Below are 24,556 nucleotides of genomic sequence, written 5' to 3'. Positions count from 1 at the left end.
TCCAGATTGCATTGGAATTGGATAATCTACAAACAGTGACTATAGAGATTCCCCGTCAAAGAGATCATAGTAAATCATTGCAGCCATACAAAGCGGAATGTATAATTCAGAAGAATTTATTTACTATCTCCAGCAATTGTGTGCGCGAAAACATTGCCGTACTATCTGCAGAGAAAGAAGTGGTTTTATTTCGTACAAAGGCAAGTTATTGGAATGCCTTACATCATAAAATAGAACAGTTATTTTCTCAAGCTAGCGGCGGAATTGCAAATATCAGCGCAGTGAAGACAGATTTACCAGAAAATGTTTGTCACGGTCTGAAACTATTGGAAGCGTTATTGACCAAAGATATCGAGATACCATCAAGCATGGTCACTCCGACGGAACTGAGTTTTGAAATCATTAACCGATTCTCATATCCGGTTTTACCAACGAATTTGTACAAAATCGTCGCCGTGTGCATTGGTATTTCATCGAAATTGGTTTTAAGATATCCTGAAGACATCCTCTCACGTATGCGATCGGGTGTTTACCCGAGATTTAATAATTGGTATCAAAAGCCGGTGGACTTCGCTGAAGCAATCTCCTTTGATGGTGGTCTCATCGCGTCGTGGCTTTCAGGAATAGAAACTATCGAACATACTTATCCTATTCTACGTGCATTTTTAGACACTTTATACAATTATCTAATTGCCAAACACAGTAAAGAAGCCATGTATACCATTGAGATACCAGGTATGGTATTTCTGTTACAAGCTGTTTTACCCAAGTTAGACTCGTGGTATTTTAAATCCAATGCAGAAAGAATCGACTTATGGCTGAAGAGCATGTTTTGTATCCATCGAGCTCTAGAATCTACTCTATCCAAGAACGATATCCGCAACGAGTTGCAACTTGTTGTAGTATATAGTTTACTCTACTTGGAGCCGCGTCACGCACTGTTGAAGTTGCTCCGAACGGGCGAACGCACATTGCACAATAAAATGATCACAGAGACAGATTGGATTAGTGGAAAAGGATTCAAGACTACCAAAAGCGTGGAATTAGCCTTGTCGATAGTCAATCGACTTTTAATGTTTAGAAAGTCTCTGGGTCTCGAATTAAGCGATAGATCACCTCTCGAGATTGCTTTGTATTCCTCTCCGAGAGTACCTAATGGACTTCTCATAGTACCGACCATCGTTAATTATTTATATGTTTGGTTTAGTCCTTCATTGCAGAAAATGGCAGTTAGATTATTGAAGAAGTTTGCAGAGGAATTTTCTATGTCTTTGCTGGTCTGTATGGGAATGGATGGTACTTCTATACGAGAAACCTTTGCATTTCGATTGACGCTACCGACATGCGCAATTGAAGTAAAAGTCGCTATCCTGGAATTGGTTGCCGTGTGTCTCGAGAAACAACCCGGCTTGACGGAAGCCCTCTTCAACATCATGCATCAAGCAGAACGCAAGAGAATTTTTCCTCGTCCAGCCGATGAGTTTCTTACGGAAGGCTGCAGTCAATTCTTGGACTCATATTTAGAACGAATGTACAAAGAAAGTGATATTGTGTGTGACAAGTTGTATGACAGCACAATGGCGGTATTACGCGCCATGTGGTATTACAGAAATGAAATTCTTGTCAATTTCTTTCGCAAGCGAGAGAAATTCTGGAGTCATCTGTTTGCTCCGCTTTTCAAACCTTTGGTACCAGGTGCAAAAGGTTATTCTCAATTGTTAGACGTAATTACGTTAGAATTATACAAAAGTCCATTACTCGAAGATAATTTCTCAAAAAATCTAAAAGAACTCTTGGACAAATCCAAGGATCATTGGAAAAAATTAGCCATATATGTTCTCGACGTTGCAAACGGCGAAGATAATGGTACTAGAGAAGAACATATAAAACAAGACAAAATCGTCGATCCGTTATATGAAATTAACTTAGAGTCTTGGTATCATTTTATTGTCATGCTCACTGACGATCGAACGGCTAAACATTATCCAATTAACGTAACACAAGCGCATCTTCTAACTCAGTTGGCTTTGGATTCTTTATTGGAGCGAGTAAAAGAATCCAATGATACCAGCAGCGGCAAGATTCCGATGTTACTGGCCTCTTTGTCCTTGAGATGCATCACTTCTTGGAAACAGATGTGTGTTGGCGATTCAAGAATCTTCAAAACCAGACTGTCACAGCTCACGCAAGAGATAGCGCAGACTTATCGCGGTTTCGGAAAAGCCCTACATCAAACGATGATTTCATTATTACTTGGATGTGTGCAACTGGTGAAAAGTACCTTAGCCGAAGATTCAGCGAGTTTAGAGTATCTTTTAGCACATTCCTGTACGATCGCTATTTGCGAATTGGAAGAACTAAAAGAAGCTGCCTTTCAATTAGAACGTCGAAAACAACAAATTTCTGTCGATCTCATCAAGACAGAGGAAAAAGATACGCAGAAAAAGGCTGAATGTCACAGTGTGGAAACTCTTCGTGGTATACGGGAAAGTTTACCGGCGACATTAGCTGTCAGCATGGTGACACAATTGTTACGATCGTACGTTGAACGTAATGCAAATTTCAAGCATCGTTTACGAGCCAGTTGCGTACAGCTGCGTCAAATGATACCTGAACTGATGGCGTGTGTCGGTTACACGCTGCAGAAATACCCGTATTTTAAATTCAGCATAGCAGCCCTAAGTTTACTGGGTGTTATATCGCGTTCGCCGTATTGTCCACAACCTATCAGCGACAACGATATTGCGAAGCTCTGGCTCAGCCTAATTCCACCGGCTGACATTGCCAACAGTATGCTCGACTCGCTGTACGACGATTCAGCGAATGGTCGATGGCGTTGCCAGGATTGGTGGCCAATATACACTTTGGGCTTAGAGTTCTTAATAGGTCTGGTGACCAGCGAGACACACATGGTGTACATTAATCATGTGATTCTTTTCTTAAACTCTCACGAACATCAGTTAATGGTTGTCTCCACCTTACTGAGACACACTGCCGATTTATTGGCCGCTGATTTGATACAATCGCTGATCGCTCTTATACACGCTGTAGCTACGCAAACATATGTTTGGAATGCGATCCAGCCGAGCATTCGCGAGACTCTGATCAAGTGCATGTATCTGGTATACGATAGTACGGTGAACTTGTTATTAAGACCACGGATATTGAAATTTATCATTGACGGTATCAGCGTGGAAAGTGCTGAGGAGCTCGAGTCTTGCGATAATCGATTGCCTAGCGGCGAGTTGAAGCTATTGGTGAATAAACTGATTGTCATAAACACAACTTGCGCGCTAACTTTTGTTCTTTTTTCGCCGAAATTGAACACTCTCGTGGACACAATATATACTCAGAATTATTGGTACACGCCGATGGCCGAGATGAATTTTGGTCCACCGCAAATGAGCATGAGTTCCGGTCCGCGACTCACCTACGGCACGATCATCAGTTCAACACAACTGTTCACCCAGGCTCTTCATTCCCGCTCACAACCCGTTGCTTCGTTGCCCACTTCTTTAATTCCGCATACAACTGGACGCGAAGATAAAACAGATTCCGCAAAGAAGGAATGGGAACGCGCTGCACCAGAGAATCTTCGGCGTATGCACACGAGCAAGGATCTACGAAGAATCATTCACGCCGCCTCGGGCTCAATTTCTAGGACGTCGGCATCCAACATTGGCTCCAGAGAATTTCTGGGATACCCCGTCAGTGGCTTGGACGTTACTGTGCCGTTGCTTAGTAGTCCTAGACTCGTACGTCGTCCGTACGATCCATTGATATGTGAAAATACCATTCTCTCGAGAGCGACTGCTTTGGCGACCGGTAGACACGTTGCGAAGAGTAGCGGCAGCGGCACCGGTGGCAACGGTAGTCCAATCATAGCGAGAAATCGTTTTTGCGATCCGTGGTTCGAATCTATGGACGAGAATAATACACGATTGGCATTAGAGATCAATCTTATTCTAATACTGTCTCAAGCACTGGAAGGGGTGAAGAGTTCTAGACTCGCATTGAGAGATCGTCAACTTATAGCACGGGAAACCGCCACAGAGTTGGGGGTCTTCTTCGATTTTCTCGAACACCGCGGTACACCCGATATCTGGCAGGTAAAGGGCTCCTTGATAGACGCGGATACACGGAGCTCCAGGACAATTCAGGATACCAGTGATCCGACACAAATGAATTTACCAGCAAGACTCCAGAAGAACAGTACTATTGATAAAACGCCGGTGTGCTTACCCGACCACGAAGACTCTTCCATGGAAGTAATTCAAACCGAAACACGAGAGAAAAGACTTGACGACAGTATCCTTACAACAGGCGTTTTCAAAACTAATGTCAGCAGCGTACAATTCTTACCGTTGATGGGGAAATTACTCAAGACAGTTGTCGAGTCATTGGATTCGGCACAATTCCGATAACGTTTATAAAACTACTTTTAAAATGTAAATCTTAATATGTAATAATAGTTTATCATTTTGGAATAGAGATTAAATCTCTCTTAATATACTAATGTGTAAATTGGTACAAACATTTAATACTAAAAGTGAACATACAGCACATAGAGTTCTAATATTTAAACTATGACTGCACCCTTCTATCTGTACCATTTTTATTTGGTACATAAATGTACAAATTGTGTATGATATATAATTGAACATTTATGTGCATGTTCACAAATACTAACCAATAATACATGTATTATAATAAATACTATTTTTTTACTATCTATAACATAACAGAGAATTATATATAGTCGTATAAAAATATATAATACTAAAGAACAGAAAGAGGAAAAGAAGTTATCAGGAACATAAGAAATATGATATTTAACTAATTCTTTCTAATTTAGCCTGTGCTTTTATATTATCATTATTTACGATTAAACATAATGTAACGTATATTCAGTAAATTAGAAATACTTCGTGTTTTTCTTAAATAATTTCTAAGAGAAACGTGAAAGATATATACTATACGATTTTATACACAGCCAACTATTTAATGAGATAAAATGAATTATTAGGATTGCTATTTATGCACATCCTTTACATTAAAATAATGACGACTGTTTCTATTGACTTTCATATGAATTTCATCATTTGAACATTTATTACTTTTATTTATTTTCCTTTAAACTAACAAGTTTCATGAGATTCTGTCTTTATAAATTTATTGCCAATCCAAAGACAGAGACGTGCTTTGGACAGATTGTGAATTACATATTAATTACAATAATGGTACATGTTATGCTGTTTCAGTTCTCTGTTTCGATCCATTGACTGTAACTATTATAATTTTAACCGTGATGTCATTTCAATCGAGATACACCTTTTTTCTGAAAATATCTCTTCAGAAACCGGATGGAGAAAAATAGAGAAAGCTACAATAACTTCGCTCGTTTTTCGCTCAATTCATTATTTTTAATTTTTATCTCGAATCTTACATACAATATATCTATATATGTATGTTTAGTCTCTCTTTTCACAAATGCTCGTCCCTTCCTACGGAGGGGAGGTGATCTTCCACATCACTATATATAACATTACGCACTCATGTGCTAAGGACAATTAATAATTACGATACGTATAAAAATATAATCCTTGATATTAATGAATATTATTATGCATTAAGACATTAGCGATGATGTGAGTGCCGAATTAGGCACACCGCGTAAAGACATCCGCCGCCTTTCAGGCTGAATACCTGAAGGTCGAATTAGACGCTAAGGGGGTAAATGAGGTAAAATGTTCTCAGGTGAGGGTGTATCATGGGAATCATTGCTTCTAGATGTTACTCGTTGATGATAATAATTATTGGAGGCAGTAACGGCAGAGACGGTGGAATTAGTAGTAACTGTATTTGTCGAGCCAAGGCCTGTAACCATTGTTGTAGATGTAGTAGCTGTGGTAGTGTTGATCGTTATCGTCGTGATGACAGAAGAGGTAGGTTGATTTCGAGGCGTTAAATCGCTCCAGCGATCTGCTAGCGGATTTGCACAACTCGATTCAGACGAAGGATGAGAATCCAGGTGACGTATTGACGACGAACAATACGTTGGTGTAGTTAAAGCGCTGGCATTGCACATTGATGAGGATATGGTAGCTGCGACCGACGTTACCATGGGCGGTGGTGGTGGAGGTGGAGGTGGCGGCGGCGGCGTTGGACCATTGATCTCTGCCAATGGATCGACTGCATTTCCATCCCAAACCTCTGTAGATTTGGATTCGTCATTATTAATCACGTTGGTGTTGGATCTTTGCCGTTTGGCGTCACCGTACAGCAAACAATGGACGTTGGGTGAACTGCTGCGATCTCGTACTCCCTCTTGTTCCTCGAGGAATCGGTCCATATAGTCCCTGCTTGCGATTTAATAGTTCTGTCATTCACGCTTGCAATAATTGGATTAACAAAAGCTATTACATTTTAAAGTGTATTAATTGGTGTAATGTTATTATCGAACATTGTATTAGGCCCAATTTCTTCATAGATTGTAAACATGTATACCATATTAAACATACGTGCATATCTCTATTTCAAAACTTTGTGTTTTGGTATAAAGCTCAATTACAATAGAGAAAATACTCACGTGATACCAGGATGCAGAGCATACTTTTTCTTTTCTAATCGAGCTTTGTACGTAAATATGTCGTGCCGTTCTGTTTTCTTCCACAAGTAATAAAATTGCACTAACTCTCCCACAGATCTCGTTCTCACCTATAAATGTAAGAAAAATTTTCTTGTTATAAATCACTGCAATGCAACTCATTATTAGTCACTAAAAAAATCTCAATAGTTTCTACACGATTTGTAGTTTTTATATGATAATTTATACAAATAAGTTAATTTTATGATGTGATAAATATTATTCATTTCAATTCTTTTTCTATTTTTACACATATGAAAAGGAATATTATAGCATTTTATAATATTATAATATTTATAGCATTTTATTAGCACTATATAATGTTATTAACAATTTTTCACTCAATTTTGTATTGTGAAAAAATTAAACTTTAATTATTATGCACCTTATTCTTCTGTATAAGATGAAAATCTTTTCCATAGGTGCGCAATCCAGATTCAAAATTATGACATTCCTCTTCTGACCAAAGACTCACTGCATCTGTAGGAGGAAGTACATTCATTCTACGTCTTCGTAATGCTTCATCGAGATTGTAACCGCATTGCAATAGAAGATATAAGGCTTGCTCGTCGTCCCTAATATGAGATCCAGCCGGTAATGAGCCGCCTTTTACCGCTGGAAGTTGCGCGCGTTCCAAGAATTCTTCCGTGTCTTCTTCAGATATATGACTGGGATCCCACAACATTTTATCTTCATTCTCATATGGCAATGCATCGTCGTAACGACACAATCCTTCTGGTATTGCTGCTTGGTAATCAGTGCCAACCATGATTGTCTTCTTCCATTCTTCTTCATCTGGACTGTAGTCACAATCGTCCTCTTCTTCCTCGCTTTGCGGCCTCGAAACACTTCGTAATAATCTCGAACTGCCACTGCCTATTCCCGCACTGACTATCCTATCTTCCGGACCATCTATCGCACCACTAGCGCTACCTTCTTCAACAGTACTGTCGGCAGCACTAGCTGCACCTAAATTAACTATACCGTCGCATGTAATAGCATTAGCGCCTACTATCGTAGGCGAAGATCTAGTTTTCTTTCCATTTCCGCTTCGAGTGTCACTCATCGAACATTCTTCAGCTTCGACATCTTCATCGTCGTCTTCGTCATCGTCGATCCTACGCTTTCTGTTATCCCTGTTGCCTATTCCACTGCTATTGCTTTTCATTGTTGAGCCTGGCAATGACGCCTTGTCTTTTCCTTTCACCAACATTTCTGTGTAGAATTGCTTGAGGTCCGGCTCATTGCTGCCTGCATCAGCCTCGTCGTCATCATCGTCGTCGTCCGCATCGTTGTCACCTTTATCCGAGTAATGCTCCTCGGTCTCAGGATCACCGCTCCCAGATGGCAGCAACATGTGATCAGAACTGTTTGAGTTCTCCGTTGAGGGACCACCGTATCCATACATGGCAAGTAGTTCTTTCAGTGGCATATGACCTTCCTTACACGACAAAACAGAAAAAAATAGATCATTATTACATCAAGCATATTTTATGGGCTAAACATGGAATCTCACTACGAGAACGCACTTTGAGTCCAAAGTGTTGCGGAAACTTATCATAATTGTAATTATTTATGGGCTCGATTTTTTCATTTCTCAGGCTTGATCCTAGAATAGTCGGGATCAGAACTTTGTTACAAAGTGACAAATGCATATACATATGTACAAAGTGCACAGTCTCAGATATCAATAGAGATATACCTTTTGTAAATTGGACAACTCGTTGTGAGAATCTTCACTACCTTCTAATGCTTCTTCTTCATCCAATGTTCGTTCATCATCAAAATCATTTACCATTATTTCTGTTGCTGGACCACCCATATCAAAATCTCGATCTGCCCTGTAAGAAACATACATTGTTATAAATAACAAAGAATGCTGCAGAATCTTTATAATCTTTATTATATTCTTAATATCGTTTTTAGTTCTTTTTATATGCGAGAGAATGTTACAAGATTGACATTAGTCGCTACATGGATGGATGTAAACTTACATGATTCTACGTTCCCTATTCACCGAGAATGGAACATAACACACAAATGGTATACACACATCAATGCATAGACGAAGCACCAGAATGTATCACCACATACAATCACCATATACAAGAACTATGCGTTTCAACAGTCTACATTATCATACCATTCTTCTGACGCAGAGGGTGGACAAGTTAGTGGCTGGCCTTGTAACTTAGCACATTTGATTCTATTGTCCGATGCAGGCGGGATAAAATGAGAGATACATTTACATAGAGTGCTGTGGAGTTTAACCTCAAACTGGATTGATATTCGCGTCACGGTAGTACTCGCAACACTAATGCGTACAGTCTTGCATAGTGGCAATTGATATTTCGCAGATCATCACTGGATACTCTCTCGGTTTCGGATAATAGATTTCGTCAATTCTTTTGCTTACAAACACCGAGAAACCGCGAGTCCCTCCCCTATTGTTCACAGGTTCAACAACAAACTCCTGTCTTTCTCTCAATTCGAAATGTCACGAATTCTTTAAGGCACAATTTTTCATTGAGCGAGCATGATTCGTAACAACCACGTACGGCACATATAGAGATCGTTAATTATTAAACGACTCTTTAACAAAAAGACGCACACTACATTATTTATATTCATCGCATTCACCCCTCGGCTTGTGTATGTTCCGAAAACGAATGCGACAGTCGAGAAAGCGTCGTTACGGCCATTACCGCGAATATCTAGATTCTTCAACTGCTGGGAAGTAACACGTTACTCGTAACATGATTGGTCGATGTATAATTTGTCCATAGTCAGAGCAGAGAATTTTAAAATTAGGTTTTTCACTCTGATATTGGCTGCGTTCAGCGGATCAACCGCTAAGTAGCAATCGAATGTGATTGGTTTTTACTTTCAGATCCGGCCAATCACCGTCGAATTACATCGGAAAATCTAGTAATGGTCGCATTCAGCGGACTCAACAGTTGGGCAACATTACTAGATTTTCCGAACGTAATTCGACGCTGATTGGTCGGATCTAAAAGTAGAAACCAATCATGTTCGATTGCTACTTACTTATTATATATATATGTATGTACACATACATATATATATTAGGTACAACAACGTTCGAATATTTGACAAGGCGTGTCCATTGTGTGTATGATTTCACGCGAAAGTTTTTGCATATACGTCGAGTTTGCAAGTTCAATAAGTGAATACATATTTATATATGAAAATATGTGCACATATAATTTGTAAAAGCTCTCTTGCAATATTAATATGAAAATCGTAAATCTCTGATAAAAATTTTACTGCGATAATTATATTATATATAAATTTTTTCTATTAAATTTATATCACTGTTATATATTACTGTTGTTGTTGCATTTATTGGCGTAGTATAATCATTGATGAAATAATATATGTATCTATGTAGAAGCTAACCTAAACGTTAGCAAAATATTAAAGAATATTTACAATTTTGCTATTCTGTTTATATAATGTGTGTGTGTACATGTATGTATTCCAGAAGAATTATATATCATTAAATACATATCATTGTGATAATACACATTGCAATTTATAAGAAAACACATCATATTAAATATCTCTACAACTTGTAAGTATAAATAATTAAATTAATATCTTACATTGTTTGATACTTGATTGTTTTTTATTTCATTTAAGTAAGTCAAGATGCATTATGGAAAGAAGTCTCCCAGTATGGGAACACCATCTGTATATTCTCATGTAACTACTCGCAGCAGTGCAAATCTTAGATCATCAAGGTCTGCTCGCAGCGTAAAAATTCCATGGTATCAGAAAACAAAACTGACACATGCTTTTATATTCGATATTCAAAGGGGTGCTATGTTTACTGCTATATTTTCATTGGTATGTTTAGCAAAGCTATTTTTACTTTAGAAATTGTTTAAATAAAACGAAATAAATTGTGAATTAAGTAATACAAAATAAATGTTTTTTTTTTAGTGTCTGGCCTTTTTCACAGTGTGTACAGCTATTTTTGATATCTACTGTCTGTCACAAGCTGCACCTGGTTCTACGCATTATGGATATTACATCATATCATATGAATTTGTTTATGTAGGCAATCAACATGGTAAGCATAATTTTTAACTTTAAACATACTTGATACTTTATATACATATAAGAAGAAATAATTTTAGAAATTGTTTAAACAACTGATGGAAATATGCAACAAAAATATTATTGATTTATTTTTTTCCAGTTCGTAATGCATTGATTGTATTTGCATTGTTCTCCATGCTGGGTGGAATAGTTGTCTTTGTAACTTCCTTGATGTTGATCACAGCTTTGCGGAAAGAATACGAAAAGAAAATAGTACCATGGCTGTATAGTTTTGCCATATTCACTCTTTTCAGACTATTTGCTTTTATATTTTTTAGCATTGTAAATGATATGATATTTGCCTATAATATCATAATGTGTCTTCTATGGATAATATTTATCTGCATTTCTGCATATGGTTGGCTTGTCATCTATTCTTTATATCTTGAATTGCGTGATTTAACAAGATTAGAGGATCTTGCTCATTTGCGGGTATGATATATATATTCACTTTATGATATTACACTATAATTATAATGTGTAACAAAGGACTTATGAGTTGTTATGAGTTGCTAAATTATTTGAAATTTTATTTTTTCAGATTGGTACAATGCAGTCTTTAAATGCATCAACGACACATTCTATTGCTGGTTCTCGACCAACAACGCCTCATAGCGTAGTATCTACTTTGCCTGTTAAGTAAATCTTACATAATATATAAAACTTATTCATAATAATTTTATATAGTGGATAAAAATAGTATAATTTTTGGACGTTATCTTTTTTATTTCCTTTTTTGAGAATTTTATACTAGAGAATTTTATATTAGAGAAGAAAAATGTTACACAAAATACTTTATTTTATATATATATTAAATACAAATGAAATATATTTTGGTGAAAACATTTTGGAAAATGAAAACATTTTCCAAAATATATATTTTGTTCTTTAAATTATTCTAAACAAGATAGAGTTCCAAATAAATACTTTTTTTAACTACTACTTTTCATATATATATATTTTCTGCTTTTATGTATACAATCAAATAATTATTTGAGGTAAACAATGATAATTAACAATTTTGTATATATAGATTAGTTGCACGAAGAACTCAAAAGAGTTATATGCAATTTTTTTTATAGTTGTACTGCTTTTTTTAAATTTTTATAAGAAACAGATTAATCAACATAATATGTAATAAGTTATATAAATTTTTATTTGCTATAGCAATGACATTTATTAGCATATATAATCTCGAACTTATATATTATTATGATTCCGTCCACATATAAAATGAATTAGATTTATCAAACATATATATATATATATTATATATTCGTGACACGTATTAATGTATTCCGTCCATTTATATCTCATAATTAAGATTTTTATATTATCAAAGTGTTCATTATATTAAAAACTAATATATTTACATTTTAAAAATATATTAAGCATATATACAACTCTGTTTTAATGAATAATACCCAAGTAAACCAAAAACAATGAAGAGGATTAAATCTATCATTTAATGTATCTGAAACCTGAAATTCATAATCTTTTATTCTAAGTTTCAGTAGTTACATTAATATTTGAAGAATATCATATAAAATATGAATTAGTATGCACAATTGCAAGTATGAAATTTACCTTAAGAAGGGCATCATAACTAAAATGTACATGAACAAGCCAAATGGATTATTATTCTTAGATTGACTTATATAAATTATCAATCAAGAAAGAGGAATAAACTATGTTTTATCAAAAAATATGGTTGCAATATTAATCATAAATTTTTTTACAGTGTGTTCTAACCATAGCTATTTGCAATATTTTTGCAATATTTTATATTATTACATCAAAATTTTATATTTTTACATTTATTCAATATAATTTATTTAGCATATCTTGCTGTATTAACAGTTTAATTTTTGCACCAATATTAGAAAAAATACATCTCTTATAATATGTAATTTATATTCTTGTATTTGAAATATGGATATACAAATATATATATTTTCGGTCCATTTCTCTTGCGTAATATTTCATATAATCAATATCTGTATGTGAAGGAGGTATTTATGATGAAGTATTATGTTAGAAGTAATATTATAATGATAAGTAAAAAAGAATGTGTCATAAACACACACATACTAGTATGTACACACATTTGAGTTATATAATGTTAGTTTAAATACCATTGATCGAGATGATACATATTAAACAGAGACAGAGATCTTTTGATTGAACAACTCGTCTTTACGATGACAGATTTTGTTTGAGAGGAATGCTTCGACTCCAAGAAGAGCTTCATTCATGATGATCCTCCTCTGAATCTGTATACGATTCTCGTCCTTCTCTGACAGTTCGACGTCTTCTGGGAATATCTCCTGATGTTATGTGACCAACTAACAAAATTGCTCTACCCAGTAAATTTAATAGGAACACGCTGATCATCGACAAGAACTGCTGGATTATACTGAATGCCCCAGTGGCGATATACATCGCGATGGCCAAACACATGGCGAGGGCCACGTGGCGATAATTATCGCCATTCGTTGACACCTGAATCGTGAAGAGTCATAAAGAGATACCGCGATCTACGATAATCTGCCAAATTCATTCACAAGTTCTGTTTCGCAATAATTATCCTGAAAATTCCAAAAAAATTTTCATGTACAATGTAATAGATACATATTTTGTTGTAATATTTTATAGTATCTTATAATATTTTACACACACACACAGACATATATATATATATATATATATATATATATATATATATATATATATATATATATATATATATATATATATATATTTATTTATTTATTTATTTATTATTCCACCACTCAAGTCATACATCTTGTTTATTTATAAATTACATATTTATGCATATTCTGTCAATGTGGCCTGAGTAGTATATATATTACATATGAAAATTTTACTTTATCATTGCATTACAACATAATGAAATTTGAAAATTATTTATTTTCATTTTTCGTATTTGAATCTTTGCTTTTTCAGAATGACTGACATAGCAGTACGTTAATAAATTCTGCGGGATATCGCAAAGTCAAAGTACAAGAACCATCATAAAGTGTATTAATAAGTAATCTTACCAATGGAATTAGATAAACAGTTCTTAAATGAAAACAATATCATATGACTTCTATCGCTGTCATACATATATATATATATATATATATATATATATATATATGAACATATATTTTGTAAATTATTTAATCAGTTAATTTTATGTGTGTGTGATAACGAATTTATTTTAAATATCTTTAAATTTTTTTAAATATTCATTTTTTACATCTTTAATAAAAGACAAAGCGAATTCATGTGTTTATAAGAAATAAGAAAATGACCAAAAATAGCGAAGCAATTCCGATTGAAAATATTCTCGTATTATCTTATCTTCTTATCTCTTAAAATTGACATAACGTTATTACATTATTACGTTATTACAAGAACTTGTATAATATAATGTTATTAGTAGATTATGTCACTGAACTGAAGTCTTTGAAATGTGCAGTTAGACGTCACGAAATGTCAGTGTTCAACGCAAACAAATTCGATTAAGAAAATATATATACAATACACAAGATAAATGATGCACCTGAGGTAATCGAGCTTAATAAAAATACAATATAAATAAATTAAATTTACAGTATAAATGAATTTAATACGATATAAATAAAAAATATCTGTCTTTCTAATTTTTTGCAACTATTTGTTCTGATTCAAGATTCAACTTGCATACATTTAAGCGTTGCTCCACAATGATGCAATACTCTGAACGCCCTCGTAAAGGGGTGCGGGCTCAATCCCGCGAAGAGCGCATATCCATCCAGTCATGACTGCAACCGTGCTTCTAGAATTTATCGATTTCTGTAAGCTCCGGTGTTCCTTGGTGGAAGATGACGCCATGGACGACTACTCATTGGACGGTATCGACTTTGAACTTCCGCCATTGGTCGGCAAGCCGGTATAAACGCTGCTTTCTCGTATTTTCTTTCAGTTGTGTTGTTACCCACTCACTGTACACTTGGTAAGTGATCTGCGATTTTTCTCTTCTTTTTTTAATTTTACAATTTTTATTAAAATCACGCAATCGAAATCGACATGTACCATTTATTTACCTATTTCTATTTATGTTTTATTTTTCTCATTGAAAACCAAATCTTCTTTCTCTTGTTTCTCGTGTTTTTAAAGATATTAATATTTATCAAATGTATATAAATGTATTTGCTATATCTTTTCAATATTTTATCTTAATTATTCGTCACATTCTATATAGTGCTTTCAAGGCTGATTATGACATGACGATCATAGTGTAAAGACAGATGTAATATCAACGATATATATCGTGTGAAATATCCTTTGTTTCATGTTGGGGTTTGACCACTCGGTAAAAAATCAATGTCCGGTGACATTTGGATTGCAAATGACGTTTCATGATGTTTGTCGTGTCGAACCCGTGAGACGCGACAGCTGATTATAAACTAATTTAATACATTTGATGTATATACATTTTATTGGAAATTAATTTCTTACACAATTCAGTTTATAGTTTTATAGCAAGTATCCGTTGAATATTTCGATTGTAAAACAAAAAAATGCAATGATAAGTGGAAAGAGAACTCGTGATTAATTTTATAAATATAACACAATATTTGTTTTGCAACATTTGAAGGAAAATTAATATTTTGTGATTAGCACCATAATTGATCTTGCTCGCAATTAAAAAATCATAAGAAGTTTTCGAAAAATATGATTTTTATAATATTTTCGAAATAACATCGAGATTAATTTTTATCTTAATTTAAATTTCTCTTTTGAAGAGATTTCTTTCTAGATCATAATAATGGCTCGTTGAAATAGATATAATATATTATGATAATAAATATGTGATGTATTATTTCTTCAACTAATTATAATTATAACTAACGTTGACCGACATTATAACACGCGAAAATCGACTCGTCGAGCATGCGTTGTGCGGTACAGTTGCAATCGAAGAGTTTTTCTCACGCAAGCCGACATCGTTTAATTCGTACATATATATGTACACACACATTCTCGAATCGGCAATTTCGCAAGCAATTTCGCGAAATGCAAGTCGCGTTGCGACGAACGAAGCGGCGCCGATTTGTCGGCGAAGCTAAGCACGTTTCACGGTGCACCACGTATATTATGTGTATGAGCATCATCACTGAGAATTTGCCACATTGATTTTTCAAACACCCACACTGAGAAATTAATGGCAAATACCGGGAACAAATACTTTCGCGTGCAGCTGAATTGCGGTTTTTATTTCACTTCTTGCATATGACTCATAAGTCATTTCGCGTGACCAGCGACTCTCTCAATGGTTCGATTCTCTGCGACAGTCCTCGAGAAAAATAAGGTAAAGGCAGTTTGACACACATGCTACGAATCATCTGTGTATAATCTATATTAAATCGGTATATTATTGGTAATTCACATTGAAATTTGTATCAATAAATCACAATTTTATAACTAATTCGAGAAAATGTAAGAGAATTAAGAATAAAATTAAAATTTTTTTCAAGATTAACGGAAATATTGCTACGTTGGAAAATAATAATATTTGGAAATCTTTTTCGATACGTATGTTCTGTACTTTCCTGTCACACAATGACAGGAATAATCAATACACCTTTTGTTTCGCATCGACGTATTCTCACGCGCAAGGAAATTGCGAAATTTTTAAGAGCTATCTTGATTTCTTTGAAAGAGGGGTAACAATCATACGATTACTTTACCTTTTTATATTTTATATATTTTATATAATTTTATATAATTATATATATTTTATATAATTTTATATAATTAATATATTTTATATTTTATATAATTATCTTTTTATATTTTATAATTTTTAATTTGTCCTATTTTCGCAATATAAGGCAAGAAATTATGTAAAAATTAAGATTTATGATAAAGAAAAATGGCCTTGAAATGTAAAACAATTTTAAAAATTTCAGCAAATTTTTTTTATTATTTCATACATAAAATTTCACAATAATTTAAATCATATCATTCGTTGTAATAGAAGCGTACTTGAATGAAACTTCGCATACATCGAATGACGGAGGCACGGCATCGATGCGACATAGATTTCGTCACACGGTAAATATTTCAAACGTGGACTTTGTACTATGACTCTAGCACTAGATGACATTTATACTTTTGCATCGTATTTACATTAGTAAATTTTAAAAAGCACGATGTTTATTTTAAACTGCGTATTACAACAGGTGATTCATAGATATCTTAGTAACGTCGCAGTCGACTAGATAAGTTAGTTTATTATATACATAAAAGTCGAACGAGGAAAGTGGGACAGCGTTATTGACGCCCAATAACGTCAGAAGTCGATTTCGAATTTACCTTTTAAAATAAGACGAAAGTTCGAAGTCCGACGACAATTTCTTTAATTCGATCAATTGCGGCAGATTGTATGTATACAACGATTGCATAATTGAGTACTTAAATCCAATAACAAACCAGTCGCATGACTAGATATGCGCAAAACAAGACGATGGAGCAAAGTCTGCTCGCGAATCGCGTTTCGATGCGTTCTTTGAACTCTGGAGACGTCACTATCTCATTTATTTAGTCTACTCGTCTATATTTATTCACAGTTATCATTAATTTATGTAATGATTTTTAATTAAATATATAAGATATATTTTTAATTAAATATATAAGGTATATAACTGTTCTAATTCTCTCTATATAAACAATGATTCAAATACTGTTGCGGTTTCTTACGCAATATTTATTCAAACACTTGAAGACCAAGATGATATAAACCACAACATACACTTATTCGAAAGAAATAGCATCCAAACAGTGTTCACTACAAATGAATACTCTCTCCCGTTGGCGGACGACCAACAATCTCTTTTCATTCTCGGCGTTCTATTTCGGTGTTCGAGAATTTGGTGTGCTGGAACTTTTTCGTACGCAGAAACAGAGATACCTCCGACGCGGTATCACGTACGCTTCTATAATTTTGAGAAATCTATTGAATCTAAATCGTGACACATACCGTGATAAACGGAAACGAATCAATTGATCGTGTTTAACATTACGGTATTAATTTAATAATTCTTATCTAGATAATTTTTGTCGCGTGTACTTCGCTTGCGGTCGAAAACGACTTATAATATCCATAAGAGTGAATATTAATTTACGTTCAATGATTCTCGATAACGAATCGATCTATTATTCTCGGTCGATGCAATATATTTTCGCGCTTATCAATCGTTTTATGTTGTTGAAGTCCAATCTGTTTGTAGAACAAAAGTAGCAGCTACAGCGTTCGATCGCATCGATCCGATTGACTTTCATACCGGAATACTATACCTTCTCTCGCATCGTTTTTGTTCACAGGAGAATAGTATGTATAAAGAAGTTCACAATCAAGAAATCAAACACGAGTGCTCGCGATCGGGAGGACTCCACGCTTATCCCGATCACTTCAGGGAACCGAACCTTTAAAACCACGTTGGATTCATGAACATCTGAAGGTTCCTGTTCGTCCTCTGGTAGGACTTTGTATATAGTGTACATAGAATCGTTCGAGAACAAAAGGAAATCCCTTGCTGGAGGAAGACGAGCGAACTCGAGGGATCGCACTCTTGTCACGCGAGGGGAAAATCAGCCGTAAACTTATCCAAGAATCTTGCACTGTCCCACACATACCGTGAACACCTTCAACTACACGCGTCAGCGGTAATAAAAGGGAGAAAAAAAATAACGACCGCATCATGAAGCAAGGAACGTCGGAAGATTTTTCACTTGGCTTCAAGTTGCTTACCGCTGGCACGGCAGCCTGCATCGCCGATTTAGCTACCTTTCCGTTGGACACCGCCAAAGTCAGAATGCAGGTAAGCGGCAAAATAATTCTCGCTATCATTCGTATTGTTTTCCGTAAGATTTCTTTCTCTCTTTCACGATCGAAATCATGATTTTTCAAGATTGCGGGGGAAGGACAAGCTCTATTGCTAGCATCGGCGGAAGGTTCAGTTTTTGCAGTAAGAGCGAGCCAGCCGGGATTGTTCCAGACCATCGGGAACATCGTTAGATTCGAAGGCGCAAGGTACGTTGTTCATTATCCTTAATGATAGTTTAAGGAACGCGAGGTGGTAGGTAAAACATTATTCATTTAATTTATTAATGTTTGTATGAAATATACGCACATATATATATATATATATATCTATACTCGGATTTATAAATATAGGGTTTTTGCCTAAGCGATGATTCCATTTAATTAGAAACTGCTCATAGAGCTGTTTAGATAATCGTTTCATATTCAAGTATCAATCTCTCTGAAATGATGATATATGATATTTCGTAATACACAGACTATTATTAACTAGTTCTTGTTTCGGCGTGTGCCAGATTGAGCTGATGAATTTTTTCGTCATTTGACATGATTAAATTAAAATTTACATGCTAGAATTTCAAGAAATTGCATGCAAATATTAATTTAGAAATTAATGTTAAATGTGTGTCGAATCAAATTTCAAGATGATTTTGCAAATGATGAATTAAATATTAAAGTAGATTTAAATGTAAAAAACGATTTATCATCATTACATTTTTCCTTATTTTTTTTGTATGATTTGTGATTGCAATGGTAACATTATATATTTACGATGCAAGTTTGCCACGTGGAGTGTCTTTCTTTAAGCCTTGACGTAATCGATCATTATTCAACAGCTCATATTCCACATATGAGTAAAGAAAGGATCGATGTAAAATGATCGCGATTTCGTGCTTTCCATCGAAATTTCTCTCGATATCTGGCACATGCATAAACAACACTTTCTGCTAATTATGGGAAATTAATCTAGAGAATTAATTTCTGGATAAATATGATTTTCAATTTTGCCTTTCAATCAGATGCCATGGACAAGTGCTTCCGATGCTCACCTATTGTAAAGGAATAATAGAGTTGTAGAGGAATTTGTATAAGATAATTGAAGGAATGCAATCAGCTTCCAAAAATTTATCACTAATTTGGCGAGAAAAATTGAAAAATGTAGAGCAAAATAAGCAAAACAAGCCTTGTCGATGACACTCCCATCGAGATTTCTCCTGCCGTCTCATTATTTTGATTATTTTATTTCTTTTTCGCACGTGGGTTGTCTCTTTTTCATATCTCGTGATTATTTGCAAAAATTGACGAATTATATTTTTACTGCCTTTCTCTTTTTTACGTGAGATATTTATAAATTCTTTATTAATTTTTGCAAGGTAATTCGAGTTGCGATACCGGATGTAAAACGAACGAATACGTGATATTTCACATAAACTTATACGCCGCGTGAAATATTGCGAAATTTTCTATCATTCGATAACGTGATAAGATAGCCGAGAGAGACAACCTACTTATCCCTCTTACATCGTATGTTTCTCTTAAGTTCTCACGCAGCTTCTCTCCTTTTTCTCAGTTTTTCTTTTATACTGTCTACCTTATCTAGCAATGACTTACTTTTCTAACGACCGGTACCTTCCTCGATTGAATCTTGAATTTCGCGATAACATAATTTATAATCAGCTGGCAATGGTGCTCTCTTTCCCATTTATTTCTCGGCTCTCGGGCCGCTTCTCTTTTCTCTTGCGCGTCTCCGATCTATAAATCACTTTTCCAACAAATGATATTGATTTTCACTAAAGCGATATTTGATATGTCGAAAAATTATATAGCCTTTATAAGAGAAAAGCGGAGAAAAAACGCGCGGATGGTGAAAAAAGAGGGAAAAAGGGGAGAGAATAAAAGAAAAATACGCGATATTTATATATAAAAGACAATGTAAAAAAGGACATAGTGAAACAGAGAGCAAAAGAGAGAGAGAGAGAGAAATGTCTTAAAGAAAGATGCCCTGGGGATGTGCGTTTGAGGTGAATTGTGAGGGCGGTGAGCTTGAGCGAGGGTGGTTACAGGAGCCTGTACGGAGGTCTGTCCGCGGGACTCCAGAGACAGATGTGTTTCGCCAGCATACGGTTGGGCCTCTACGACAGCGTGAAGTCACTCTACGCTGGAATCTTCGACGGTACATCCAACAAACTCCTAACTTTTTCATAATATATCTTCTACGATATACGAAAGTAGCCGCGCGTAGGATTTCACTTGCATAATATTACACACGTATACAGGCACACATTAGAGCACACGTTCGTCATATTAGTAATATGATATACACATACATATTATATACATATAATGCATACATCTATAATAGTGTTGGACGATATTATAAAAAAATATCGTGGTTATAAAAGTTATATTTGGCCAAATATATTTGTCGAAAATAATTATATTTGTATCCAAAGAAAAGTAATATGAATAATGTTTCTTTTTGTTTGCGAATACATAACAATTGTAGAAATATTTTTAAAAACAATAAATTTTATACATGTATTTATTTTATGTTATATATTAAATGTTACTAATGCGATTTTAATGTTAAAAATAAAATATTAACAAATTCAAATAGTGTCGTCCAACACTGATATAAAAACAGAGACTTATATTCATGAATGTTAAATTATCATATCGGCGCTCGTTTTATCGACGAAAGTTTTCGCAAGTTCCACGCGCGGATTGGATCGCCTCGGATGGGATGTTCGAAACGTGTGTCCTTCCTTCGTCTCTGTCATTTGCGAGGCTGAGAGAGCAAGCAAGGGAGATAGAACGAAAGAGTTAACAGTAAGAAAGTGGGAATATGGAAAAGTTTAAAAAGATTAACAAAGCGTAAATACTTTATTTCTCAAACGGGATTCCGACCGTTTTTTGTAAAAAAAATTCGCTGCATTTGAACAATCGTTACATATTTATTCATTTCGTTTCATTTACGTTCGGAAAAAGTTTCGATTCGTCAAAATGACGTTCGAACAAAATGCCATCGCATTTTGTCTTAAAAAATCTGTAGTATATTTGTTTGGATGTAATAGTTTAAAAAAATAATTAATAGTTTAAGAATCTTTCTCTTCGTTTTTTTGACGAATCGCTGAAACTTTTCCTAATTTTTTTTTTCGATTTAATATATTTATCGACTTTTAATCGTTATATTTATTTCTATATGGTGGTTTTTCGATATTTTTGATGAATGTTTGTATATTTTGTGATAATTTTTGGTAATTTTTAGAGGCGTGTGTTAAAATAAACTCGCAAAATTCTACGGGTCGTTTACAGTTCGTACTCCAATATCATATATATTCATACATATTTTCTAATTTTAAATGACATATAATTGAACTGGATGTAATTGTCAATATGATTTATTTTGAAAATATAAATTATATGTTTTATTTTATAACAATCTCTCATCATGATTTATATACATTTTGTATGTAAATCAGGTATGCACAGACGAGATCATTCTTTCGACAAGTGAAAGAAACGGATTTGTAACATTGAGCTTAAAATCTTGGCATCTTATATTTTTTTGTATTTAATTCATTTGCTACGGTTAGTGTTTTTAATTATATCGACGAATTTTATTTTGTTCACGACGCGATAGCTTATATTTTGACGATAAGTACATTTTATTTGTTGTAATTACGGTAAAGCGACTAAGAAATTTATTATGCAAAAAATTAAAAAAAATTAATTTGTAATAAGTAATTGAAGAACATTTAATGAGTCAATAAGAAGCGACCGACGCGCAACCCGCGTCCGTCCTCTCCCGCATCGTTATTAATTTTTTATCTATCGAATCATGACAGCACCACAGCTCTTCATCGTTCGTTTTTATATTTCAGCAGGTAATAATAGGAGCTGCACATCTCTGAACATTGGCGTGCGGGTCGCCGCAGGCATCACGACGGGCGCTTTAGCGGTGCTGCTCGCTCAGCCAACCGATGTTGTCAAGGTCCGTTTTCAAGCTGGAAATAATGGGCGATCATCGGTGAGATATAGCTCCACTCTGCAAGCTTACAAGAATATCGCTAGCGTGGAAGGCGCGAAAGGCCTCTGGAAAGGTGAGAAAACTCGTCGTATGTCCACGTACTTTGTAGAATTTCGCTCAATTTCGTTAGGTTTCCTTCTTGTTTTCGTCTCTGTAGAGACTTTCACTTGAAACAGCCTTTAAAAATATCTTTTTATATCACTGAAATAACTGGAATTATCTTATCACGCGTCAGGAACTATGCCGAACATCTCGCGGAACGCTATCGTGAACGTGGCGGAGATAGTCTGTTACGATATCATCAAGGATCTCATCCTGGTCAGCGGCTATCTCCGCGATGGGATACCGTGTCACTTGACGGCCGCGACGGTCGCAGGACTTTGCACCACTTTGGCAGCGAGTCCCGTGGACGTGGTGAAGACGCGTTACATGAACAGCGCTCCCGGCGAGTACAAGGGCGCGATGGACTGCGCCATCAGGACCTTCGCCCAGGAGGGCCCATCCGCATTTTACAAGGGTTTCGTGCCGAGTTTCTCGCGCCTGGTTTCTTGGAACATCGTCCTCTGGGTGACATACGAGCAAATGAAATTGCAAATGAAGAAGTGGCATGGCATTGAGTAAAGATCTTCTTGTTCGCCGACTATTCCTCGGGAGATGAAGAATCAACGTAAAGATCCTGTTGTAATATTGTGTTACTTTATCGAAATTCACATTTTCTGTAGAGAATTAGCGTTTACTTAGATGAAACGTGTGAAATTAAACATAGATAAATCGGAAATTTTTACTCCGCCAGCAAGTACTACGTGTTAATCATAAGATACGATTCCAGCTGATGATGATGATGAAAAATATTCTCACTACTTCTTTTTTTTTTTGCATATTTTACATGTATTTGCGTATTATCACTGAATTATTATTCAATTTTCTAATTGATCGTCAATCAAATTTTAAACAAATTATTTATATTTTTAGAAATAGTAATATAAAAGCAATAGTAATACTATATAATTTCACGTTTCATTTATTGATGCGGATTTCATTTAAATATGCACAAGTGTATATATTTTGTGGAGACAGTGGAGATTTCTTAGTAATTTGTTACACAAAGTTTGGCTATACACGTCAGTTTTATATACTTATAATAAGGCAATTAGGCCATTTCGGTAAGATAGGTTAGATGATGATTACATGAGCATCATTAATGAAACAGACAATAATGTTATAAAAATTCATTCCGATATCTTTGCTTAAATTTAGCTAGATTCTCACAGAAAATTTGCAATTATGAATTAAAACAAATCTGTATTTCAACGTTGCTTTAATTAGTTGATTCATAGACGTAATGTGCAATCTTGTATAACATAATCTCGATTTAGTCAATTAATATTATACAGGGCACAATTTTTATTGTAGTATTTTTAATCGACGAAATATTGTTATTAAGTAATTTAATCTGCGAGCAACTGGGCGTTAAAAATCTTCTATTATCAAATTTTACGTACTCAGATTATTTGTAATTAAATATATTCATTGCCAAGTTTTATAGGACGATAATACCAAAGTGTCGTTTTGTAATATATTTGCAATTGTGTCGCTGACTTCCGATGACGACAACCGTGCTCGATTTTAAAATGACATACAAGTATACTATACAAGTATCACATGACTGATTATGCTTAATTAATAAGGTGTATTCTTATACCAAGAATTTTGCAATTCGCTTGAGAAATAATTAAACAAATGCGTAGAATAGAAAAAGCGACATCATCATGAATTCTGCAATATAGAGATATAAAATCAGATAATAATTCATATTTTTCCCGTCAAATTCCATCCTATCAAAATTCCATCAAATTTTGAGTTTTGATTGAAATTAGTC

General features: G+C 34.7%; 4 protein-coding genes and 1 long non-coding RNA gene across 14 annotated transcripts in view; 3 read left to right on the top strand and 2 right to left on the bottom strand.

Moving 5' to 3' along the window:
- Nup188 (nuclear pore complex protein Nup188) overlaps positions 1-4,508 on the top strand; it is an 86,524-nt gene extending 82,016 nt beyond the window's left edge. For both annotated transcript variants that reach the window (XM_083081366.1, XM_083081365.1), the window contains one exon: positions 6-4,508. In XM_083081366.1, the coding sequence (XP_082937492.1) occupies positions 6-4,424 (4,419 nt within the window). In that variant the 3' untranslated portion in view covers positions 4,425-4,508. The remainder of the gene's footprint in view (positions 1-5) is intronic.
- Positions 4,509-4,834: 326 nt separating this feature from the next.
- Positions 4,835-9,347, bottom strand: LOC145961318 (mesoderm induction early response protein 1). Of its 6 annotated transcripts, none has more exons than XM_083081390.1 (5): positions 8,790-9,347; positions 8,349-8,487; positions 7,032-8,087; positions 6,590-6,717; positions 4,835-6,362 (listed from the first exon to the last, which is right to left on the bottom strand). In XM_083081390.1, the coding sequence occupies exons 2-5, from the start codon at positions 8,466-8,468 to the stop codon at positions 5,726-5,728; spliced, it is 1,941 nt and encodes a 646-aa protein (XP_082937516.1). In that variant the 5' UTR covers positions 8,469-8,487; positions 8,790-9,347; the 3' UTR covers positions 4,835-5,725. The 6 variants fall into 6 exon arrangements, with proteins under 6 accessions (XP_082937516.1, XP_082937518.1, XP_082937519.1 ...); XM_083081392.1 differs by lacking the exon at positions 8,790-9,347 and adding an exon at positions 8,176-8,255 and having other exon boundaries at positions 7,032-8,083; positions 8,349-8,485; XM_083081388.1 differs by having other exon boundaries at positions 4,836-6,362; positions 8,641-9,346.
- Positions 9,348-9,748: 401 nt separating this feature from the next.
- Positions 9,749-12,535, top strand: Pasi2 (Protein pasi2). The gene is made up of 5 exons (XM_083081402.1): positions 9,749-10,241; positions 10,310-10,516; positions 10,613-10,742; positions 10,872-11,203; positions 11,313-12,535. Exons 2-5 carry the CDS (start codon positions 10,319-10,321, stop codon positions 11,412-11,414), a joined length of 762 nt encoding a protein of 253 aa, XP_082937528.1. The 5' UTR covers positions 9,749-10,241; positions 10,310-10,318; the 3' UTR covers positions 11,415-12,535.
- Positions 12,044-15,324, bottom strand: LOC145961326 (uncharacterized). The gene is made up of 3 exons (XR_014435616.1): positions 14,487-15,324; positions 12,907-13,359; positions 12,044-12,768 (listed from the first exon to the last, which is right to left on the bottom strand). It is a non-coding gene; the product is annotated as an uncharacterized LOC145961326 (long non-coding RNA).
- On the top strand, positions 14,630-24,474 carry LOC145961321 (dicarboxylate carrier UCP2). Of its 4 annotated transcripts, none has more exons than XM_083081401.1 (6): positions 14,630-14,774; positions 18,149-18,645; positions 18,736-18,857; positions 20,711-20,820; positions 22,535-22,750; positions 22,913-24,474. In XM_083081401.1, exons 2-6 carry the CDS (start codon positions 18,526-18,528, stop codon positions 23,296-23,298), a joined length of 954 nt encoding a protein of 317 aa, XP_082937527.1. In that variant the 5' UTR covers positions 14,630-14,774; positions 18,149-18,525; the 3' UTR covers positions 23,299-24,474. The 4 variants fall into 4 exon arrangements, with proteins under 4 accessions (XP_082937527.1, XP_082937524.1, XP_082937526.1 ...); XM_083081398.1 differs by having other exon boundaries at positions 22,532-22,750; XM_083081400.1 differs by lacking the exon at positions 14,630-14,774 and adding an exon at positions 16,794-16,879 and having other exon boundaries at positions 22,532-22,750.
- Positions 24,475-24,556: the final 82 nt, after the last annotated feature.

This window comes from Camponotus vicinus, unplaced genomic scaffold (assembly GCF_025532165.1).
Source record: "Camponotus vicinus isolate PSW18456_S1 unplaced genomic scaffold, iyCamVici1.0 SCAF_11, whole genome shotgun sequence".
Classification (NCBI taxonomy): domain Eukaryota; kingdom Metazoa; phylum Arthropoda; class Insecta; order Hymenoptera; family Formicidae; genus Camponotus; species Camponotus vicinus.
Note: the sequence above shows the minus strand (reverse complement) of the source record. Positions and strands in the feature narration are given on the sequence as shown.

Coding starts and splice junctions, on each gene's coding strand:
- Pasi2 (XM_083081402.1), top strand. CDS start 10,319: ATGCATTATGGAAAGAAGTCTCCCAGTATGGGAACACCATCTGTATAT. Junction 10,517..10,612: donor TTACTGCTATATTTTCATTG/GTATGTTTAGCA, acceptor TTTTTTTTTTAG/TGTCTGGCCTTTTTCACAGT. Junction 11,204..11,312: donor AGGATCTTGCTCATTTGCGG/GTATGATATATA, acceptor TTATTTTTTCAG/ATTGGTACAATGCAGTCTTT.
- LOC145961318 (XM_083081388.1), bottom strand. Junction 6,718..7,031: donor ATCTTATACAGAAGAATAAG/GTGCATAATAAT, acceptor TTACATTTATAG/GTGAGAACGAGATCTGTGGG. Junction 6,363..6,589: donor GCTCTGCATCCTGGTATCAC/GTGAGTATTTTC, acceptor TTAAATCGCAAG/CAGGGACTATATGGACCGAT.
- LOC145961321 (XM_083081398.1), top strand. CDS start 18,526: ATGAAGCAAGGAACGTCGGAAGATTTTTCACTTGGCTTCAAGTTGCTT. Junction 18,646..18,735: donor CCGCCAAAGTCAGAATGCAG/GTAAGCGGCAAA, acceptor TGATTTTTCAAG/ATTGCGGGGGAAGGACAAGC. Junction 20,821..22,531: donor CTACGCTGGAATCTTCGACG/GTACATCCAACA, acceptor TTTATATTTCAG/CAGGTAATAATAGGAGCTGC.